The sequence below is a fragment of the Primulina tabacum genome, chromosome 16, assembly GCF_025594145.1.
Source record: "Primulina tabacum isolate GXHZ01 chromosome 16, ASM2559414v2, whole genome shotgun sequence".
Classification (NCBI taxonomy): Eukaryota; Viridiplantae; Streptophyta; class Magnoliopsida; order Lamiales; family Gesneriaceae; genus Primulina; species Primulina tabacum.
The window spans coordinates 2,940,526-2,959,621 of record NC_134565.1 but is presented as its reverse complement, the minus strand read 5'-3'; the positions used below and the strand labels follow the sequence as shown (position 1 = coordinate 2,959,621).

Here is a 19,096-nt window from a genome sequence, read left to right as displayed (position 1 = left end):
TTGAGAAAGTAGTGAGAAAGATCATGGGCTCATGGGAGAGTGGAGGAACCACACAGTTGCCAGAAAGAAAAAGAGGACATCGGCAAACAAGAAAGACAGACAACTCTCTACACAGACAAATCTACAAAATACTCTCTGCTAAAAATTCAATCTTCAAGCAATAGTTTTTCAAGTTTTCCAGAATATTTCTAGCATTTTACGTCTTCTTGTTTTAGATTTCAGCAACACAATTTATTATATTTTTCATGTTTTGATGAATTCCTACAGTTTTGTAAATTCAAAATCATGTTAGGAGTTTATTTCCATCGATTTACAATAGTTTTCTTTATTTTGACATTGCATTTGTTTTAGGAGACTAGAATTGACGGTCAAATTTAGAATTCACGTCGCTTGAATATTTAGAAGTTAGGTTTTATCATTTTCACACAAGTTGGTGCAACTTCGCACTTGACACGCCCGCAAATATCAAATATTGTGCAAACAATTTTTGGCACGCCCAGTGGGACCATCACTATGCTACCAAAAAGAAAAGAAAACGTCAATCAAGGGGATGTAGAGTCTCAACCAAGCCAGGAAGAGGTTCACGCTCCACTGACAGAGCAGCCAGCCGCTGAAGAGCCGACCAGGGAGTTGGATTTGCATCCAAGTAATGTTCCAGAGGTGTATGCTCATATTTCAAACCGGTTGGTTGAAGAGTTGACTGCGATGAAAATTGAAGAAATATCACAAGCACTGTCCAATGCTGTGTCTGATTGCTTGAAGACAGTATTGGGAAAACCGAACCAATCAACCAACAAAGAGCAGAATGTAAGTGAAAAAGAAGGGAACCAAGGAAGTAACCAAGTCCATGAGTTTGACCAGAGAGTAGAAAACTCAAGGGCAGGCGATCCTCGCCGCCCGGAGTTCACTCTCCCGAATCAACCAGAAAGAAGGTGACCACCTCACAAGAGAGAAAAAACCTTAGGAGAGAGAGCTCAGCCATATCCACGTACTCATGGAGTGGGGAGCTCGAAACAACCAGTTACTCAAGTGTACAGCGTGACCAATCCTCTGTACCAGCCAGGAGCTTATGATGACATATCGCACATGGATTATCCAGGAGGTAATGTTGGTTCAAATGCAGGGTTTCAAGCTCGAGGGGCAAATCATTACCATCACCCACTCCCAGCTCGGAACATTCACGTGGTTGATCCAGAAATGGTGAGAGAGGCTGTTCAAGAGCTATATGGGCCGTCTTTGAGGCAGATAGGCCGCCCAGAATTCCACAAACCCTATCCAGAATACATAGACGTGAATAACTCATATCCAAGGGGTTATAGAGTTCATGATTTCAGCTAGTTCTCTGGGGAGGATGGCGAGTCCAGCATGGAACACATAGCCAGATTTACCATCCAGTGCGGAGAAATAGCCAACTTAGAGAACTTCAACAATTTAAAGATACGCCTATTCCCAAATTCTCTTACAGGGACTGCATTTGCTTGGTATGCCTCACTCCCCAGAAATTCAGTGATGAATTGGCAAGAGATGGAAAGACAATTTCACATTCAATTCTATAGAACATAGCCAGAAGTGTACATTGCCGATTTATCCAGAGTCATCCAAAAGAAAGGAGAATCTATGGAATATTTCATAGACATGTTTAAAAAGATAAAGAATAGGTGCAAGGTATTCCTACCTGAGGCCGAGTTCGTGAAGATGGCACAAAAAGGGCTGGATTTTGAATTAAGGAAGAAATTCCAAGGTATGGAGTTCAGGGATTTCTTTGAGTTAGCTGCCAATGTGGCTTAATACGAAGAACTATTGCAGGAAGAGTCATACAAGAAGAAAACTGCTATGAGGTCTTATTATCAGGAGGTGGAAGATGTGGTATTGACAGAAATTCAATCAGTCGGTTCTTGCACAGTTTCCCTACTAAAGAAGAAGTCGGCAGAACCTGAAAAGAAGAACAACTCCCAACTCCCCAAAGATATGCAGTATACATTTGATGTGTCAAAGACCGAGGAAGTTTTCGATTTCTTGGTAAAAGAAAAATTCATCACCTTTCCACCTAATCACAGGATGCCACTCACAGAAGATCTGAAAGGACGAGAGTATTGTAAGTACCACAACTCCTACAATCATGCTAGTAAATCTTGTTGGGCGTTCAAGAACATTTTGCAGGACATAATTAACAAAGGAGTCGTGAAATTTCCTAACAAACAGGAGTCTATGACGGTGGATGATAATCCTTTTCCCCCAGTAGCTTTGGTCAATGTGAATGTGACAGATTTGAGGGATCTTCTCAATGAGAAAAGAAGCCGATCCTTTGCATTGAAAGAGCAGATAATCAAGAAATGATGGATCCCAAAGGGTCAACTGTATGAAGTCACTGGAAGGTATAATACCGATCAATTAAGAACATTTCAGCAGCGTTTAACCAGGAATGTTGGCGAATCCGCGGCATCTAGGCCGAAGAACCAACATTTCCTTGAAAGACCAGAGCGTGAGAATCAAAAGTTCAGGGGGGAATCATCTCGTGATCAGCACCAAAGATACTCGGACAAAAGAAATGCATATGAAGTTGAGTCACGAGGGGTGGAAACAAGGAAAATATCAGCTGATAAAGGCAGAGAGCGGCGTGCATATGAAATCTCAAAAGGAAAAATGATTGAGAGTAGGAGGGCAAAGCCCAGGTACGTCCTTCCAGCTAGAGGTGAGTTCAGTGAGTCCTGGAGAGTGGCCCAACACAAGAAGTTCCCTAGGACACCGACTAGGACTCAGAAGAGACAACTGTTGAGAGAAAGAACTATTGCAAGGAAAGAAGAGTCAGCTAAGTTGAGAAAAGAATCCACAATTGATATTCTAGTCACCAGGGATCAGGTGGGGAGTAAGTCCAAGTTTGGAAGATCGACTACTGAGGATAAGTTAGTAGACGATGATGAATTGATGATGATCCGTTAAGTGAGGATGATGATCAAATAAGAAAAACAATTAATTTTTGCGTTGGAGAGTTTCACATCACTGTGGATTGTGCCACAGGAGTGGTGATACTACCAGAGAGTTTTAAAATGATAGAAGAATGGGGAGTTGATGCCCAAGAAATCTGTGCAAAATGAAGAACACGCAAATAAACTCCCTGAAGGGAGTTCAAGAGTGATTATCAAGGAGGGCCACCCAAATAAACCTAAACTGGTGATACTTGAGAAGCCTACGCCGACCATGACCAAGCACATAAAGCCATTGTACATCAAGGCCCATGTCAATAGAAAACCAGTGTCTAGGGTCTTGATTGACAATGGCTCAGCTATGAATGTTCTTCCAATAAGGATGTTAAGAAATCTGGGCAAAACTGAAGAAGATTTGATCCCTACTGAGGTTTTTGTTGCTGCGTATACCGGGGAAACCACCAAGACCATTGGAGTATTCCCCGCTGATGTTACTGTAGGGAGCATGTCGTCTTTATGTGCATTTTTTGTGGTATTGTTAGGCAGAGATTGGATCCATGCAAACCAGTGCATCCCGTCCTCAATGCACCAACTATTGTTATTTTGGAAAGGGGACGACGTGGAGGTTGTAGAAGCGGATGGACAACCGTTTCAAACAAGTGCAAGTGCAGTGAAGGCCAGATATTACAATGAGAATTTTGGGCCTATCAAAATTCGTAGCAATAGCAAGAAAGAAAGTCCATTGTACATGCAAACACCAACTCCAAGCTCGATGTTGTAAAGAATCCTCAAGCCTACTGTTATCGTGCCGCCTAGGCCTATAATTCAACCGCTGATTGAGGAGGTTGATGATTGAAATGAACCGAAAGGGAAACGAGATAGCTGCAACCTCTATATGAAAGGCGCATGTGCAGCAAGTACTGGACAAATTAGAGGAAGAGGAAGCATGGGACACCTATGGAACTGAGGTTGTTCAAGAAGAAGAATACGAAGAGGAAGAACTCCAAGTTGATGAATTGTTGATGGCGCCATCTCAAATGGAAGATGACCAACACGAAGTACAAGACCCGTTGGAAGAAATTAACTTGGGGGAGCTTGAGAATCCAAAAGTAGTATATGTGAGTAAGCTACTGGAAGAGCAGTTGAAGCAAGATTTGATCAATATGCTGAAAGAATATAAAGACTGTTTTGCATGGAGTTATGATGACATGCCAGGGTTGGACCGAAAATTGGTCGAACACCGACTTCCACTCAAAGAAGATTTCAAACCATTTCAACAGTCATCTCGTCGCATGTCAAAAGAAGTCGAGTTGAAAGCGAAAGAAGAAGTTGAGAAATTGTTAAAGGCCAAGTTTATAAAACCAATCAGATATATCGAATGACTTTCGAATATTGTGCCAGTCATGAAAAAGAATGGCAAGGTCAGAATATGCATCGACTTCCGAGACTTGAACTGTGCAACTCCCAAAGATGTATATGTGATGCCAATACCTGATATGTTGATTGATTCAGTGGCTAAGCATGAGTTGTTATCCTTCATGGATGGATTCACAGGTTACAATCAGATCAAAATAGCAGAAACTGACACTCACAAAACTGCATTCAGATGCCCAGGAGCTGCTGGTACGTTTGAATGGCTTGTTATGCCATTCGGGCTAAAAAACGCAGGAGCCACGTATCAAAGGACTGTGAAGTCGATCTTTCATGATATGATAGAACATCATATTGAAGTATATATAGACGATATTGTTGTGAAATCCAAACAAGCTGCTGATCACATTGAACACTTGAGGAAAAGCTTCCAAAGAATGAGGCAACATGAGTTAAAGTTAAATCCATTGAAATGTGCCTTTGGTGTGAAAGCGGGAAACTTTTTGGGATTTCTTGTACATCAGAGGGGAGTTGAAGTGGATAAAAACAAAGCCAAAGCTATTATGGAAGCAAATCCGCCTAAGAATAAGAAAGAGTTACAACGCTTCCTTGGGCAAGTGAATTACTTGAGGCGTTTTATTTTTAACCTTGCAGGGAAGACGAAGGAGTTTTCACAGTTGTTGAAGCTCAAAGACAGCAGTGAGTTCAAATGGGAAGAGTCGCATCAGAAAGCTTTTGATGTGATCAAGAGAGATTTATCTAACACACCTGTTCTTATGCCTCTCAGGTATGGAATGCCCCTTAAATTATACATCTCTGCAGCTAATGAATCAATTGGATGTCTACTAGTTCAAAATAATCATGAAGGAAATGAACAAGCCATCTATTATTTGAGTAGATTCCTTACTCCAGTAGAGGTGAAATACTCTGTAATTGAGAAGCTGTGCTTGACACTGTATTATGCTTGTACTAAGTTAAGACATTATTTGAATCAATCAATAGTGTTTGTGGTAGCTAAAACCGATTTGATTAAATATATGCTCAATAGACCCATCCTCTCCGGCCCATCCTCTCTGGGCGGATTGGTAAATGGTCTTTAGCATTGGCCGAGTTTACATTGACCTACTACCCCCAAAAATCAGTAAAAGGTCAAGCTATAGCCGATTTTTTAGCTGACCATCCTTCACTTGATGAGTTTATTGGAGAGCATGTTGGTTTTCCAGTTTGTGGAGTGGGAGTTCAACCCTGGGAGTTGAAGTTCGATGGATCAAGTACAGAAACAGCAGCCAGAGCTGGTATTGTGATTATCTCCCCAAGAGGTGTGAAAACCGCTCTATCTTTTAATTTGGATTTTCCATGCACCAACAATCAGGCGGAATACGAAGCATTGGTCATTGGATTGGAAATTCTGAAAGATTTAGGGGCGAAAGAATTGTTAATATCAGGGGATTCTCAGCTGGTACTCAAACAACTATCAGGGGAGTTCAAATGCACAAGTTTGTCATTGGCTCCATACTATACAACGGCATCAGAACTTCTAGATGATTTTGAAGAAATGTTGTTAGTACACGTCCCAAGACAAGAAAATTGTGAGGCAGACGAGTTGGCACAGGTTGCTTCGGGATTGAAGATGTCTCCAGAACTTACATACAGACTAGTGTTGATTCAGAAGAAAAACCACCCTTCAATTTAGCAAAGAGGTATTCAGGTAGACACACTCAACTTGGATATAAACTTAGCTTGTAACTGGAGGGATGACATGAAACAGATGCTAGAATCAACCGGGAGAGATATTCCACATGGTTTAAAAATGAGAGCTCTTAATTACGTTTTAGCGGAGGGAGATTTGTACATGAAAGGTTTAGATTATCTGCTCCTCAGATGCATAGGTTTCCCAGAGGCATTGGAGATCATGAAGCAAGTTCATGAGGGAGTGTGTGGAGCCCATCAATCTGGAATAAAGATGAGATGGTTGATAAGGAGGTATGACTACTATTGGCCATCCATCCTGAAAAATTGCATCAAATATGCTAAGGGATGCCAGTCATGTCAGAAACATGGGAACATCCAAAGAATTCCTGCGGATGAGCTTCACAGCGTCGTCAAACCATGGCCGTTCAAGGGCTGGGCCATGGACTTAATAGGGAAAATCTATCATGCATCATCTAAAGGTCACTCGTTCATCCTTGTGGCCACATATTTTTTCACCAAATGGGTAGAAGCAGTGCCTTCGAAGAAAGCGGAACAAGGGGATGTCATTAACTTTGTGAAAGAGAATATTATTCATAGGTTTGGAATCCCAGAGTCGCTAACCACGGATCATCGAACTTTGTTCACGGGTTCAGATATGAGGGAATTTGCATAAGATTATGGAATCAAATTGATAAACTCGTCCCCTCACTACCCACAGTCCAACGGGCAAGCCGAAAGCGTCAAATAAAGTGTTGATAAAGATTCTACAAAAGATGATGGAGGAGAATCCTAGGGATTGTCCACGGCTATTATCAGAAACTTTGTGGGCATACAGAAGATCCAAGAGGACTGCCACTGGAGTGAGCCCTTTTTCCTTACCTTTGGCCACGATGCAGTGCTCCCATTGGAGATTATGGTGCCATCAATGCGAGTGGTAAAACAAAATGATCTTTCACTTGAACAATATAATGAAGCAATGATCATGGAGTTAGAAGAATTGGATGAGCAGAGAATCCAATCGTACAATGCTCTGCTGTTACAGAAATAGAATGTTGCGAGAATCTACAACAAAAGAGTTAACAAGAAAAGCTTCCATAAATGGGAAATAGTGTGGAAGGCTATACTGCCGTTAGGAACTAAGGATAGGGAGCTGGGCAAATGGTCTCCCAATTGGGAGGGACCATTCAAAATACATAAAGTGTTAGACGAAAATGCATGTTGGCTATCCAGTTTAGATGGCCATCCACACAAAAAATGCATAAATGACAACTATCTCAAGCTGTATTTTCCAAGTATGAGGGAAGAAGTAGAAACTTCATCGCCTGATATGCTGTCGGACTTCGAAGTAGGATAGTAATTGTCAAGCAACCCGTAGTTAACTTATTTGGGTAAAGATTCTTGTAGCAAGGATATAAGAAACTGAAACTTCATAGATGCAACACACAGATTGAAGTGGTATATAAATCCGATCAGTGTAGGAAACATGAGCACAAAAGTTACATATGCTTAAAAAACTTGGGTCGAAGAAAGTAAAATTTCGAGATAAATGTACTCTTCTATGTAGCTATCCACTTTATTTGGTAGAAGAGAACGAACGGGGAAAAACGCTACTGGTCCTTGTACCTCTTCTCCACTTCCTCCATGCTCTGAATCTCCCTATAATACTTGCAAATACGGAAGATGCACCTGCGCAAGCATTTGGAATTAGCATGTAAATATTGAAAGGAGATGGCTAGAAGACTATAATAACAAACGGGTTGAAATTCCTGCTATTTACCAATAAAGGAGGCATGCACCCACACATAAAACTGCATTCCTCTGAGCCTTGTAGATCTGCATGTTAACACCAGGATATATAACAGTGATCATGCATAGATGGACTCATGCCACAACTCAAGTATAACAAAAGGCCGAAATGGTATAACAGCGATCTTGCATAGATGACTCAGCCACACATAAACATGCCATTTTGTTCTACAAGAACATTATCACGAACAGCGTATAATGGTTTGATTAAATGTGCATAAGTAACTTCCCATGTAAATCTTCAGATGATCAATGTTTTCACAATATCGCACTGAGTGACTTGAGAACTAGACTCCTTTTAGGTGATTTTGGAAGGTAACTCGACCGCACATACAAATTTAGTAACCTCTAGTTTAAGAATTTAATGTGGAAAAATGATCATCTTTTAGGATATGGGATATTCCATAGCTTGAGGCTGTTTAATGTCACTCAAGGTAATAATAAACTGTAAGACTGTTGGCAAAACCCGTCAAAACATTACCCCAAAAAAAAAAAAACAATAGTTTCAGAAAGAGACGAAAAACAAAACCTTGTAAAGGAGTAGAGAAATATATACAAAGGAGTAGAGAAATACAAACAAGGGCATTAAGCCACATTAATTTTCATAATGATTTGCAACTGTAAAAATGTTGTAGGCATAATCTCGGTAATTTTCTTCTCACTATCTTGGATATAGCACATCTAGCACATAAACATACCGGAGAACATCGAACTATATGTTGCCGGTACTCTAGTTGGCTACTGCGAAACATCGTGGCACAAGATACAAAATAAACTTAAAAATGTGTCGCCTGTGATGAATGGAGGCATGAAACTGATACATACTTCGGAAACTTCTAATAGACCGGAAATTCATATTTGGAAGAAATTTTCCACAGCTTCGAGAAAATTAACAAGGAGATGTAGAAAAAAAGATATAATTGACAGGACAGTAAAGCAAAATTATTAAACAGTATAACAAATAGGATAAACCAAAGCATTAACCATCATATACAATTCAAGTTACCGATTTCTCATAGCGATCCCTCTCAGCAGCAGTGCACACCTCCCCTGTACACATCAATCGATGCTCGTTCTTCCAGTATATATCTAGTATCAATCAAAACATTTTCAAATAACCTGCTTTAAATTACCACCATCGGAGCTCCAAAAACTTAAATTCGATCCATACAAACTGAATCCAAACTAAAGGCCAAAAAACGAGAAGAAAACAGCATACCTAGAAGCTGAAAAGCAGCGAAAGGAACAATAAACAGTGATGGCTGGAGAACAAGCGAGATTAATGATACGATACGTGATTTTATAGCCTTCGGCGACGGTAATGTCAGGATAACCGCAACGAGTGCCTCAGCCGCTACCACGTACGCTAGAATCACCCATTGCAACGCCATTTCTTCTTCGATTCAGTGATTTCAATCTCCAGATTCCTTCGTATTCAGAGAACTTTTGAATTTTCCTTCGTTTCTTGGGTGAAAGTGGTTTAATATCACACTGTTTTCCTCTTCTTTTTGTATTGATTTTGCTTAATCGGCAAGGTGAAGAAGATTCTAGCTTATAGGTTGGTCGTTCGATGCGACAACTTCTTGAAATTGCAAAACCATCCTGTAAAGTTCGTTTAATTATGCTTAGACCCTACTATATTATAAATCAGAAGAGTTACTTACAATTAAATTTCAAATTCAAGATCTCGTTTTTATCACTTACTTTTGGGATTAGTACTGTTATAATCGGACAACTCGACTCTCATCTTGATCGATCACAAAATTATCAACTCAACTCATTTATTTTATGAATGAGTCGAGTTGGACAACAACCCATCCACTCACCATTCGATGGTACTGGACGGACCGGCCCGCATTTTTTGGGAGATTTAGATATTATCAACTCAACTCACATATTTTACGCCACAAGATAAACCGATATAACAAGCCTAACTCGTTTCGAGAGCTCTATTTGTGATATTTGAAATTAAGAAATGTTATAAATTTTTTTATTTTAAATTAAATTTTTTTTATTAGTTTTTTTATTTAAACTGACTTAATTGTGAAACTAAAATTAAATAATTTTATGTTAAAAAATTTAATCTTTAGAAGTAAGCACAAGCTATACTCAACGATGTCGCTTGTGCTTTATTTTCTTGTGTATAGGAAGAACTAAGTAACTTTGTAGTTTGTACTGTTATATTATGAGTAAGACTCTTATAAAACGGTCTCACGAATCTTTATCTATGAAACATATCAACTCTACCGATATTCACAATAAAAAGTAATATTCTTAGTATAATAAGTAATATTTTTTTCACGGATGACCCAAATAAGATATCTGTCTCACAAAATACGATCCGTGAGATCGTTTCACACAAATTTTTGTTTTATATTATATAATTAAAAACCATTAGTTGACGAATTAATTATGCTTCAATAATTAGATAAGAGTTCCCAAAATCGTACGGATAAATATACAAACTTAAATTTTGAAATACACAAGCCTGTTAACAAGGCCCAATAGATGGTATTAACTATAAGCACATACGTTTGGGCTGTATAACAAGTCCATTTTAAGTTAATCTTGATTAATATATGATTTTTGTCATATACATTTTCTCCATAATTTGTAAAAATTTCAAAAAAAATTGATTTTATAAAAATTATTTTAAAAAGTTGAACATGAAAGTCTACAAAAATGTGATACTTTTTTTTAAAAAAAAGTCTATAAGTATAGGAATATAGAGTTAGTTTATACAGCCAATTAGATAGTAATATATTTGCTTTAGTTACAAAAATTGTCTTTGTACTTGTACGGTTTGAAATATGTGAGTGATACGACTACGATTTTTGATAAAATAATAATTATGTAATTATATGATACATCTGTTTTAATAAAATTTTGTAAACCTATAAAAAAAAATTAAAATGGTTTATATCAAATTTGATATTTTTAGGTGAAAAAGTCTATAATTTTGACATAAGTTTAGAGATCTCAGAGTAAACTTAATAACAAGATGTGGGACATTATATCGGGTTTGATTTGAACGATTTCGGTTTTGTAAAGATCAAAGTCGTCGGATTTAATTAAACGATTTTATAGATTGAAATCGAAACAAAATGATGCATATAAGTCAGACACCAATTTTGGCTTTGACAGGATTGTAGACCCAAGAAAACTTTATTTTTAATTTTAATTTTAAAATTTTTTTTATAAACTTTGAATAAAAAATATAACCAAAATATTAGATTACATTAAATAAATTATATACAAATTTAACAATTATAATAGAATGATTGAACTGTTTAAAAAACGAATCAAATCAAATTTTTTAATTTTTAAATTTCATCTAACCATATACCCGCACTGGCTCATCAAACAACTGTAATACAACATACTCTTAGTTTTCTTTTGATACCCCGGGATGTCCCGGGTCATGGATAATGCCCGGGATGTCCCAGGCCATGGATAGTGTCCGAGTCAAGAGGATGGATTATTTTCGGGTCAATAAGACGATAATCTGAGTAGAAATATGGATCTCAAGCTGTCTGGGACGTTGGGAGTATGACTTGACAGGGAGAATATGTAAAGAGGCCAGTCGAAAGGCCGGGACTTAACCTGGCCGGGATATTGGATGCCCGGGCTCTCATGTAAATTCCCGAGAGACATTCTACCCGAGTCGCTTCGATATGAGTACCGCATTTAATTACGCCGACAAAGTAGGGTGTATGCAGTCGACCTATCTCTGACACTAATACAAGTGGTTGACAAAATCAGGTGAGCTGGATGTGACTAGAAGGAAATTTGACATGTCAGAATAATAAGGTATAATCAGCCGTCCTACTATAATTAATGATCAACACAAAGAACGAGGTCATCGTTACATCCTCTACTATAAATACCAGTTCACTCTTTGCATTTATGATTCTATTCAGATATTGAATGCACACATTTATTGTTCATTTACTACTCACCTTCCACACTAATCTCACAATCATCACCTGGTTACATTGGTTTATAGCTTGAGTCCTTCACTGACTTAAGCATCGGAGTGGTCACGCCGGATACCCCTCCGGCGCCCATTCACGTGGTTTTTTTCATGTCTGCAGATCTTCTCGACTTCCTAAGGAAGAAAGCTTCTGTTCCGAACATTTTGCTCTTATTTCCCTCATCATACTGATAGCAGATCTGGTGGAGCACCCGACCCGGCTCACCCATTTCACCCGGATTGCATCATTGGCGCCGTCTGTGGGAAAAATAGAGTTATAAGACGTTGATATGGCTCCTACCAGGAGGACGAACCAAGACACTTCTCGGATCCAGGAAGAGAATAACACACATCTTTCTTGTGCAGGTGGCCCGCCACTCACTGGTTCCCGGCCTACTATTAACTTAACACCTGAGGATTTGGCCAAAATTGTATCTGATGCCGTGGAGGCAGCCTTGGTAAAGAGGCCCCTTGCTAATCATTCTACTCGGCCATAGCAAGAACAAGAGCATGCGCGAAAGGAGCAGGAGGAAGAGAGAAGGGAGGAGGAGAGGGAGTCGAGTTCAGGTTCTAAGTCTCCCACTGTGGCAGAGGAGTTAGAAGAGTTGAGGAAGAAGGTAAGAGTGTTGGAGGGGCAAGTTGTTTCTAAAAGCAGTGCTCAAGTTGTCAAGGGTTACCCATTCTCTGATATCATTGTCCGGGAACCACTTCTCGGGCACTTCAAGTCAGCCAAAATCAAAGACTATGATGGGAGTTCTGACCCTGAAGAACATCTTGCTCGATTCGAAAACATGGCCATGCTACATTGTTATGGGGATCAAATCAAATGCAAAGTATTCCTGACTACTTTGGTTGACTCGGCTCAGAGGTGGTTCGAAGGATTGGCACCTCAAAGTATCCAATCCTTCGAAGATTTACAAAAATATTCTTGCACCAGTTCAGTAGCAGCAAGAAATATAAGAAGACTGCTTTTAGTCTCTTTAAAGTGAAGCAGGGCCAGGATGAAACTTTAAGGGCATACATCAAGAGATTTAATCGAGTAGCTCTGGATGTTCCCGCCTACGCCCCCGAGACAAAAACTACTGCTTTTATGCAATGGTTATGGGAGGGAGATTTCTTTCGATCTTTAAAAAAAAAATTGCCCGGGAACTTTGAAGATATCTTGTCCCGGGCAGAGAAATACATCAACATAGAAGATGCGCAGAACAAAAAAATAGAGGCCTTGAAAAGAGCCAAGGGAGACCGGGTTGTCAGGCCCGAGGAGAGAGTTCACAAGAAGTGTGGTTCAGGGCAGTTCTCTCATGTCCCTTTGAGAATTGCCCGAGATCGAGAAATTCAAGAATGTAGCTCGGCTATGGCCCCTTGTCCAAGTTCAATGGCGCAACTGCCAAGACCAGAGAAGAAAGGGTTTTGCACCCTTCACAAAAAATGTTCCCATGACATTAATGAGTGTCGAACTTTGAAGAAAGAGTCCCATCGGCGTCCTGCGCCAACACCTCGTACATATAGTGAGCCGAGGCAACCATCTTGGTTATCTCGCCGTCCCGGACCTAATGCTCCTAGGAGAACGGCCGATATCCCGAGTGGAAGTGGGAGAGAGAAGGGGAGATCCCAGGAAAAGAGAAATAAACAACCAGAGCAGAAAGACCCTTCTCCGATTCGAGGAGTAATAAAAATGATTTCTGGAGGATCCACTGATGGTGACTCTAACCGGGCGAGGAAATCCAGGAGTATGAGGGATTGCATGGAAGTGGAGGGGATGAGGAATGAGGCGGTAATCAGCTTTGGCCCGGAGGATTTGAAGGGAGTGAATCTTCCCCATAATGATGCCCTAGTCATCCAAGCCCGGGTAGACAACTATGATGTCATGTGGGTCTTTATTGACTCGGGCAGTTCTGTGAATGTAATCTTTAAAGAGGCACTCATACAGATGGACTTGCAGGGTTATCATTTAGAAGCTGTGGAGACTGCACTCTATGGCTTTTCTGGCCATGTGGTTTATCCGGAAAGGGAGATTGTCTTGCCACTAACTTTGGGCTCCCAAGATCTTAGAAAGACAGTGATGACCTCTTTCATTGAGGTGGACTCCCCATTATCGTATAACATCATTCTGGGGAGGCCGGCTATAAATGAGCTGAGGGCCGTGGCATCCACCTACCATCAAAAAATCAAGTTTCCGGTGGGAGCCCAGGTAGGAGAAGTCCGGGGAGATCAGCCTTCTTCTCGAAAATGCTATGTGGAAGCAGTTCGGGCTGATCAAAGTAAAACCAGGAGGGAGGAAAAAAAGGCAACAGTTGAAGTAGGAGGAGGAGTAGTGGAGAAGGGGGAAGTGCATTTTGTGGCGGATGAAAAACAAGAAATTGTGGAAGTTGAGCCAGGGAAACATATCCGGGTGGCCCGAGACCTTGAAGTTTTCACCCGGGTAAAACTCTTAAACTGTTTAAAAGCTAACATTAATGTTTTCGCCTGGTCTCAACAGGAATTAGTCGGGATCTCACTATAGGTGGCTGAGCATAAATTAAATATCCTCCCGCGATCCCGGCCCGTGAAGCAAAAGAAAAGGCATTTTGGCCCGGAGAAAGATAAAGTAATTGATGAACAGGTGGGAGAGCTGTTGCGGGCCGGCCATATTCGGGAGGTCCAATTCCCTATTTGGCTCTCAAATGTGGTCCTTGTTCCAAAAGCCACCGGGAAGTGGAGAATGTGCGTAGAGTTCAGGGACCTAAATAAGGCTTCCCCCAAAGATTGTTACCCACTTCATCGTATTGATCAACTGGTGGACTCAACATCCGGGTTCGAATTATTAAGCTTTATGGATGCTTATCAGGGGTACCATCAAATCCCCTTAGCCCGGGAAGATCAAGATAAAGCTAGTTTTATCACTTCTGGAGGCATTTTCTGCTACGTGGTTATGCCTTTTGGATTGAAGAATGCCGGGGCCACATACCAACGTCTAATGAATCATGTTTTTCAGAAGCAGATAGGCAGGAACATTGAAGTCTATGTGGATGATATCCTGATCAAAACCCGGGAAGTCTCTTACTTTGTTGATGATCTGGCCGAAACCTTTGCCACCCTGAAGCAATATGGAATAAAGCTCAACCCGGCCAAATGTGTATTCGGGGTCAAAGTGGGAAATTCTTGGGTTTCTTGGTAACCGATCGGGGAATTGAAGTAAATCCAGAAAAGATCAAAGCAATAATTGACATGCCTTCCCCTCAATCAGTCCGGGAAGTGCAGAAACCGACTGGGAAAATCGCTGCCTTATCTCGATTCATTTCCCGGTCTGCCCATAGAAGCTACCCGTTCTTTCAAGCCCTGAGGAAGGCGCAAAAATTTGGATGAGATGAAAAATGTGAGCATGCTTTTCAAGATTTTAAGAAGCATTTATCCGAACTACCCGTCCTTGTCAAGCCTAAGCCCGGGGAAAAGCTGTGGGTCTATTTGTCCACCACGAAATATGCTGTCAGCTCTGTACTTATCCGAGAGGAGAGGACCGACCAGAAACAAGTGTATTATGTCAGTCATGCCCTCAGAGGAGCCGAGTTGAATTACAGCAAAGTTGAAAAAATAGCCATGGCCCTGGTAGTAACTGCCCGGAAGTTGAGACCATATTTTCTCTCACATCCTATTGTGGTTCTCACTAACTACCCGCTTGGGAGGATCATGACACATGCTGAAGTATCGGGCAGAATGGTCAAGTGGACAATAGAGCTCAGGGAGTATAACATTGAATACAAACCTCGAGTTGCTATAAAAGCCCAGGCATTAACAGACTTCTTGATAGAGATGATTCAACCAAGAGAAGAGGAAGTATGGAGAGTTTTCGTTGATGGTGCGTCGAATTCATCAGGGTGTGGAGTCGGAGTGGTTTTGGTTGCTCCATCTGGAGAGAAGATTAAATTGGCTCTGAGAATTGACTCCCGGGTCACCAATAATGAAGCTGAGTATGAAGCCGTTCTGGCTGGGCTACAAGCCGCCCGGGAAGTCGGCGCTTCCCGGGTCATTATTTACTCTGATTCTCAACTGGTCGCCCAGCAGATAAAAGGAACGTACGAGGCCAAGAATGAAAAAATACTAAAATATCTGGGGCTCATCACGGCCCAGGCCGCATCTCTGACTGACTGGAGCATTGAAAAAATTCCTAGGGAAGAAAATGGAGAGGCTGATACCTTAGCCAAATTAGCCGCCTCTATGTCAGACATGAGCACCCGGAAAGTCTTGTGTTTTACCCGGTTAGTGCTCTCTGTTGATGAAGAAATGCCAGGTTACTCGGGAAAATTCATGGATGACTCCTCTAATCCAATATATAGTCCATGCTAAGCTTCCGAAAGATCGAGCTCATGCTCTGAAAATCAAAAAAGAAGCATCTAGGTTTGTCCTTTTAAATGATGTTTTATACAAACGATCATATTAGGGCCCTTTGCTCAAATGCTTATCAGAAAATAAAGTAGAATATGTTCTTCGAGAAATACATAAAGGATGCTGTGGTGAACATCTCGGTGGGACTGCCCTGTCTCGGAAAGCTATATTAGCCGGATTTTGGTGGCCCTGGATGAACCAAGATTCTGCTCAACTTGTTCAGAAGTGTAAGGATTGCCAACACCATTCTAATTTTCATCATCGCCCAGTTGCTAGCATGCAACCCATCTCAGCATCTTGTCCCTTTGATCAATGGGGGCTGGATATAGTTGGCCCATTTCCAATAGCCCGGGCACAGAAAAAATTCCTTCTTGTGGCTGTAGATTATTTCTCTAAATGGGTGGAGGCTGAACCCTTGGCCAAAATTAATGAGGAAGAGGTGATGAAATTTCTCTGGAAAAATATTGTTTGCAGATTTGGCATCCCGAGAAGATTAATTTCAGACAATGGTAGACAATTCCAGGGGAAGAAAATCACATCTTGGTGTCAAGAAATGAAGATCACTCAATCTTTCACCTCAGTGGCCTACCCCCAAGCCAATGGCCAAACTGAGGTAACTAACAGGATCATTGTACAAGCAGTAAAAGCCCGACTTCATGGGAAATGTAAAGATTGGGTAGAAGAATTGCCAAGTATATTGTGGGCATATCGGACCACACCTCGAACAGTTACCCGAGAAACTCCTTACAGTTTAGTATACGGTTCAGAAGCAGTCTTACCTGTGGAGGTCGGACAATCTTCTACTCGGATAGAATATTCTCCGAGTAACATTGATCAGACCCCGGACAATTGAACTTGATTTAGTCGAAGAAAAAAGAGATCGGGCAGCCATTCGAATGGAAGCCTATCGAAGTCGAGTAATGAAATCCTACAATTGTGACACCCTAAACAAAGGTGCATAAATGCATTTAAAAGTTTATTAATATAACTAAATTTTATTATTTTCATTTTTAAAATTTTTCACATTATTTTTCGCTACAAATTTTATTTGTCCAAAGTATCTAGAAATACATTAAAATATATCACAATACACTTAAAAATTCATCAAGTACTATGAGGTTCTCATTCCAAAAACGAATACTCAAAATATAATAAAATATTATAATTAAACTCAACATATATATTAAGTAATTAAGTACGATAATTTATAATTAGGTTCAATACATAGGTTTAATATAATATAATAATCAGATACAAGAATATAATAATAATAAAGTTTGGATAAACATGATAATTTTTCCATTTAAAAATAATAATAATAAAAAATAAAAAAATTGATATGGAAAAGCTTGGACCCTCGGCTATATATATATGACTGAAACCTTTTCATTTTCACTTGAAACCAACCGAAGAAATCCGAGAGAAAAAAGGAAACGAAAGGAGGAGGAAAGGGAAAAGAGGAAGAAAAAATAGAGGAAAATCCATAAACTTTTCCGAAAAATTCCAATAAATCACCAACTATTCACCTCATATCGTGAAACAATATAGCGCTGGAGGTGATGTAAGAGGATCAATCAAAAACAAGAAAATCAAGCAAAGATATTCCGAGAAACGACGACGGAATCCCGTATTCAAGCTAGGTACTTTTTGCTCATTTTTCTTATAGCAGCTACACACCAAATTAGAGGTTGACTTGAACACAAAAGTTGTACCTCTTGTTGTATAGATAAGGTACATACCGTCCATCGTCCCAAAATATTGTCGGAATTAACTTTTTCGGAATGCCGGAGTACCTTAGTTCACCATAGGACGATATTTAAATCTGGTATTGATCGGGTAGGAATTTGAAATACTTTCAACATAAGAATTCAAGATCATAAAAAGTTAGATAATCTGGAAAAAATCCGGCTGTGCGTGGCCGCCGGAAGGCCACCCACGCGTCGGAACCGTCGGTGCGTGTATCTCACGCGCCGCCGTATCGCCGGTTTTCCGGTGACCGAACTTTTCTGATGATATTTCCGACTTTTTGGCCAACTTTCGTAATATTTGGAGATATCTTCTAATTAATATGAATTTTGCAAACTTAAATAAATCAACCGGGTTAAATTATGAACAAAAAAAAAATAATCTGTAAATGATCGGCTATTTATTTAAAACTCTAACATATAAATATCATTCATAATATATTTTAGGACTTGCTTCAACAATTCAGATTACTAATCAAGCCTAAACTGTAAGTTATCAGGTAAGGAAATTACTATTCATTCTTCTATTAAAGCCTTTGGCATTTGGCCTGGAAATTTTAATAGCATTTATTTAATGTTCAAATATCATCTACAATTATTTCAATTACTGATATATTTTCTTGCATATTTATGAATGGATTGATATACCATTAACGAATGGAGTTATGGACAACGGATTTCAGTCCGAAAATTGAGTCCACTGGACAACGTGGCTTCGGCCCGGAAAATGAGTCCAATGAACAACGGGTCAAAAGTCCCGGGTATATGGTTCATCTGAAGACCGAATATTTCGGTCCGGAGAATGGTTCACCTGGCTCGTAAAAAGTGCTCAATTAGAGCCATCAATGTTAATTTATGGAATTTTCATTTATCTATTATTCCATTGCATAGCATTCATAACATCTCAATTGTTATGCCTATTACTTCATGCATAATTATAACGAAGCGCTATTTTAATTTATTTCAAAGCTATATACTAATTTAAACTCACTAAGTGCTCAAAGACTTAACCCTCTGTTTCTTTTCGTCTATTGTAATTTCTAGACACAAGAACCCCAAAATTGGAACATGAGAAAAATAACTGAAGCTGAAATAAGAGCATTTGAAAGTTGGCATGATCTGTTTATAAATAAATGTTAAACTTCCGCTGTAAAATAATTGTACATATTTGAAATAAAAATGTAAATATTTGTAGATAATCTTTAAATGATAGTAGAAAATAT

The 19,096-nt window shown here is 39.8% G+C and overlaps 2 protein-coding genes across 2 annotated transcripts; one reads left to right on the top strand and one right to left on the bottom strand.

The window, feature by feature from the left end:
* Window positions 1-7,397: 7,397 nt before the first annotated feature.
* LOC142529893 (uncharacterized) lies at window positions 7,398-9,337 on the bottom strand. Its single transcript, XM_075635583.1, has 4 exons — window positions 9,013-9,337; window positions 8,800-8,882; window positions 7,765-7,820; window positions 7,398-7,673 (listed from the first exon to the last, which is right to left on the bottom strand). Exons 1-4 carry the CDS (start codon window positions 9,182-9,184, stop codon window positions 7,595-7,597), a joined length of 390 nt encoding a protein of 129 aa, XP_075491698.1. The 5' UTR covers window positions 9,185-9,337; the 3' UTR covers window positions 7,398-7,594.
* Window positions 9,338-12,056: 2,719 nt separating this feature from the next.
* LOC142529496 (uncharacterized) lies at window positions 12,057-16,981 on the top strand. Its single transcript, XM_075635051.1, has 6 exons — window positions 12,057-12,224; window positions 12,294-12,599; window positions 12,704-14,188; window positions 14,270-14,919; window positions 15,237-16,033; window positions 16,209-16,981. The coding sequence occupies exons 1-6, from the start codon at window positions 12,057-12,059 to the stop codon at window positions 16,979-16,981; spliced, it is 4,179 nt and encodes a 1,392-aa protein (XP_075491166.1).
* Window positions 16,982-19,096: the final 2,115 nt, after the last annotated feature.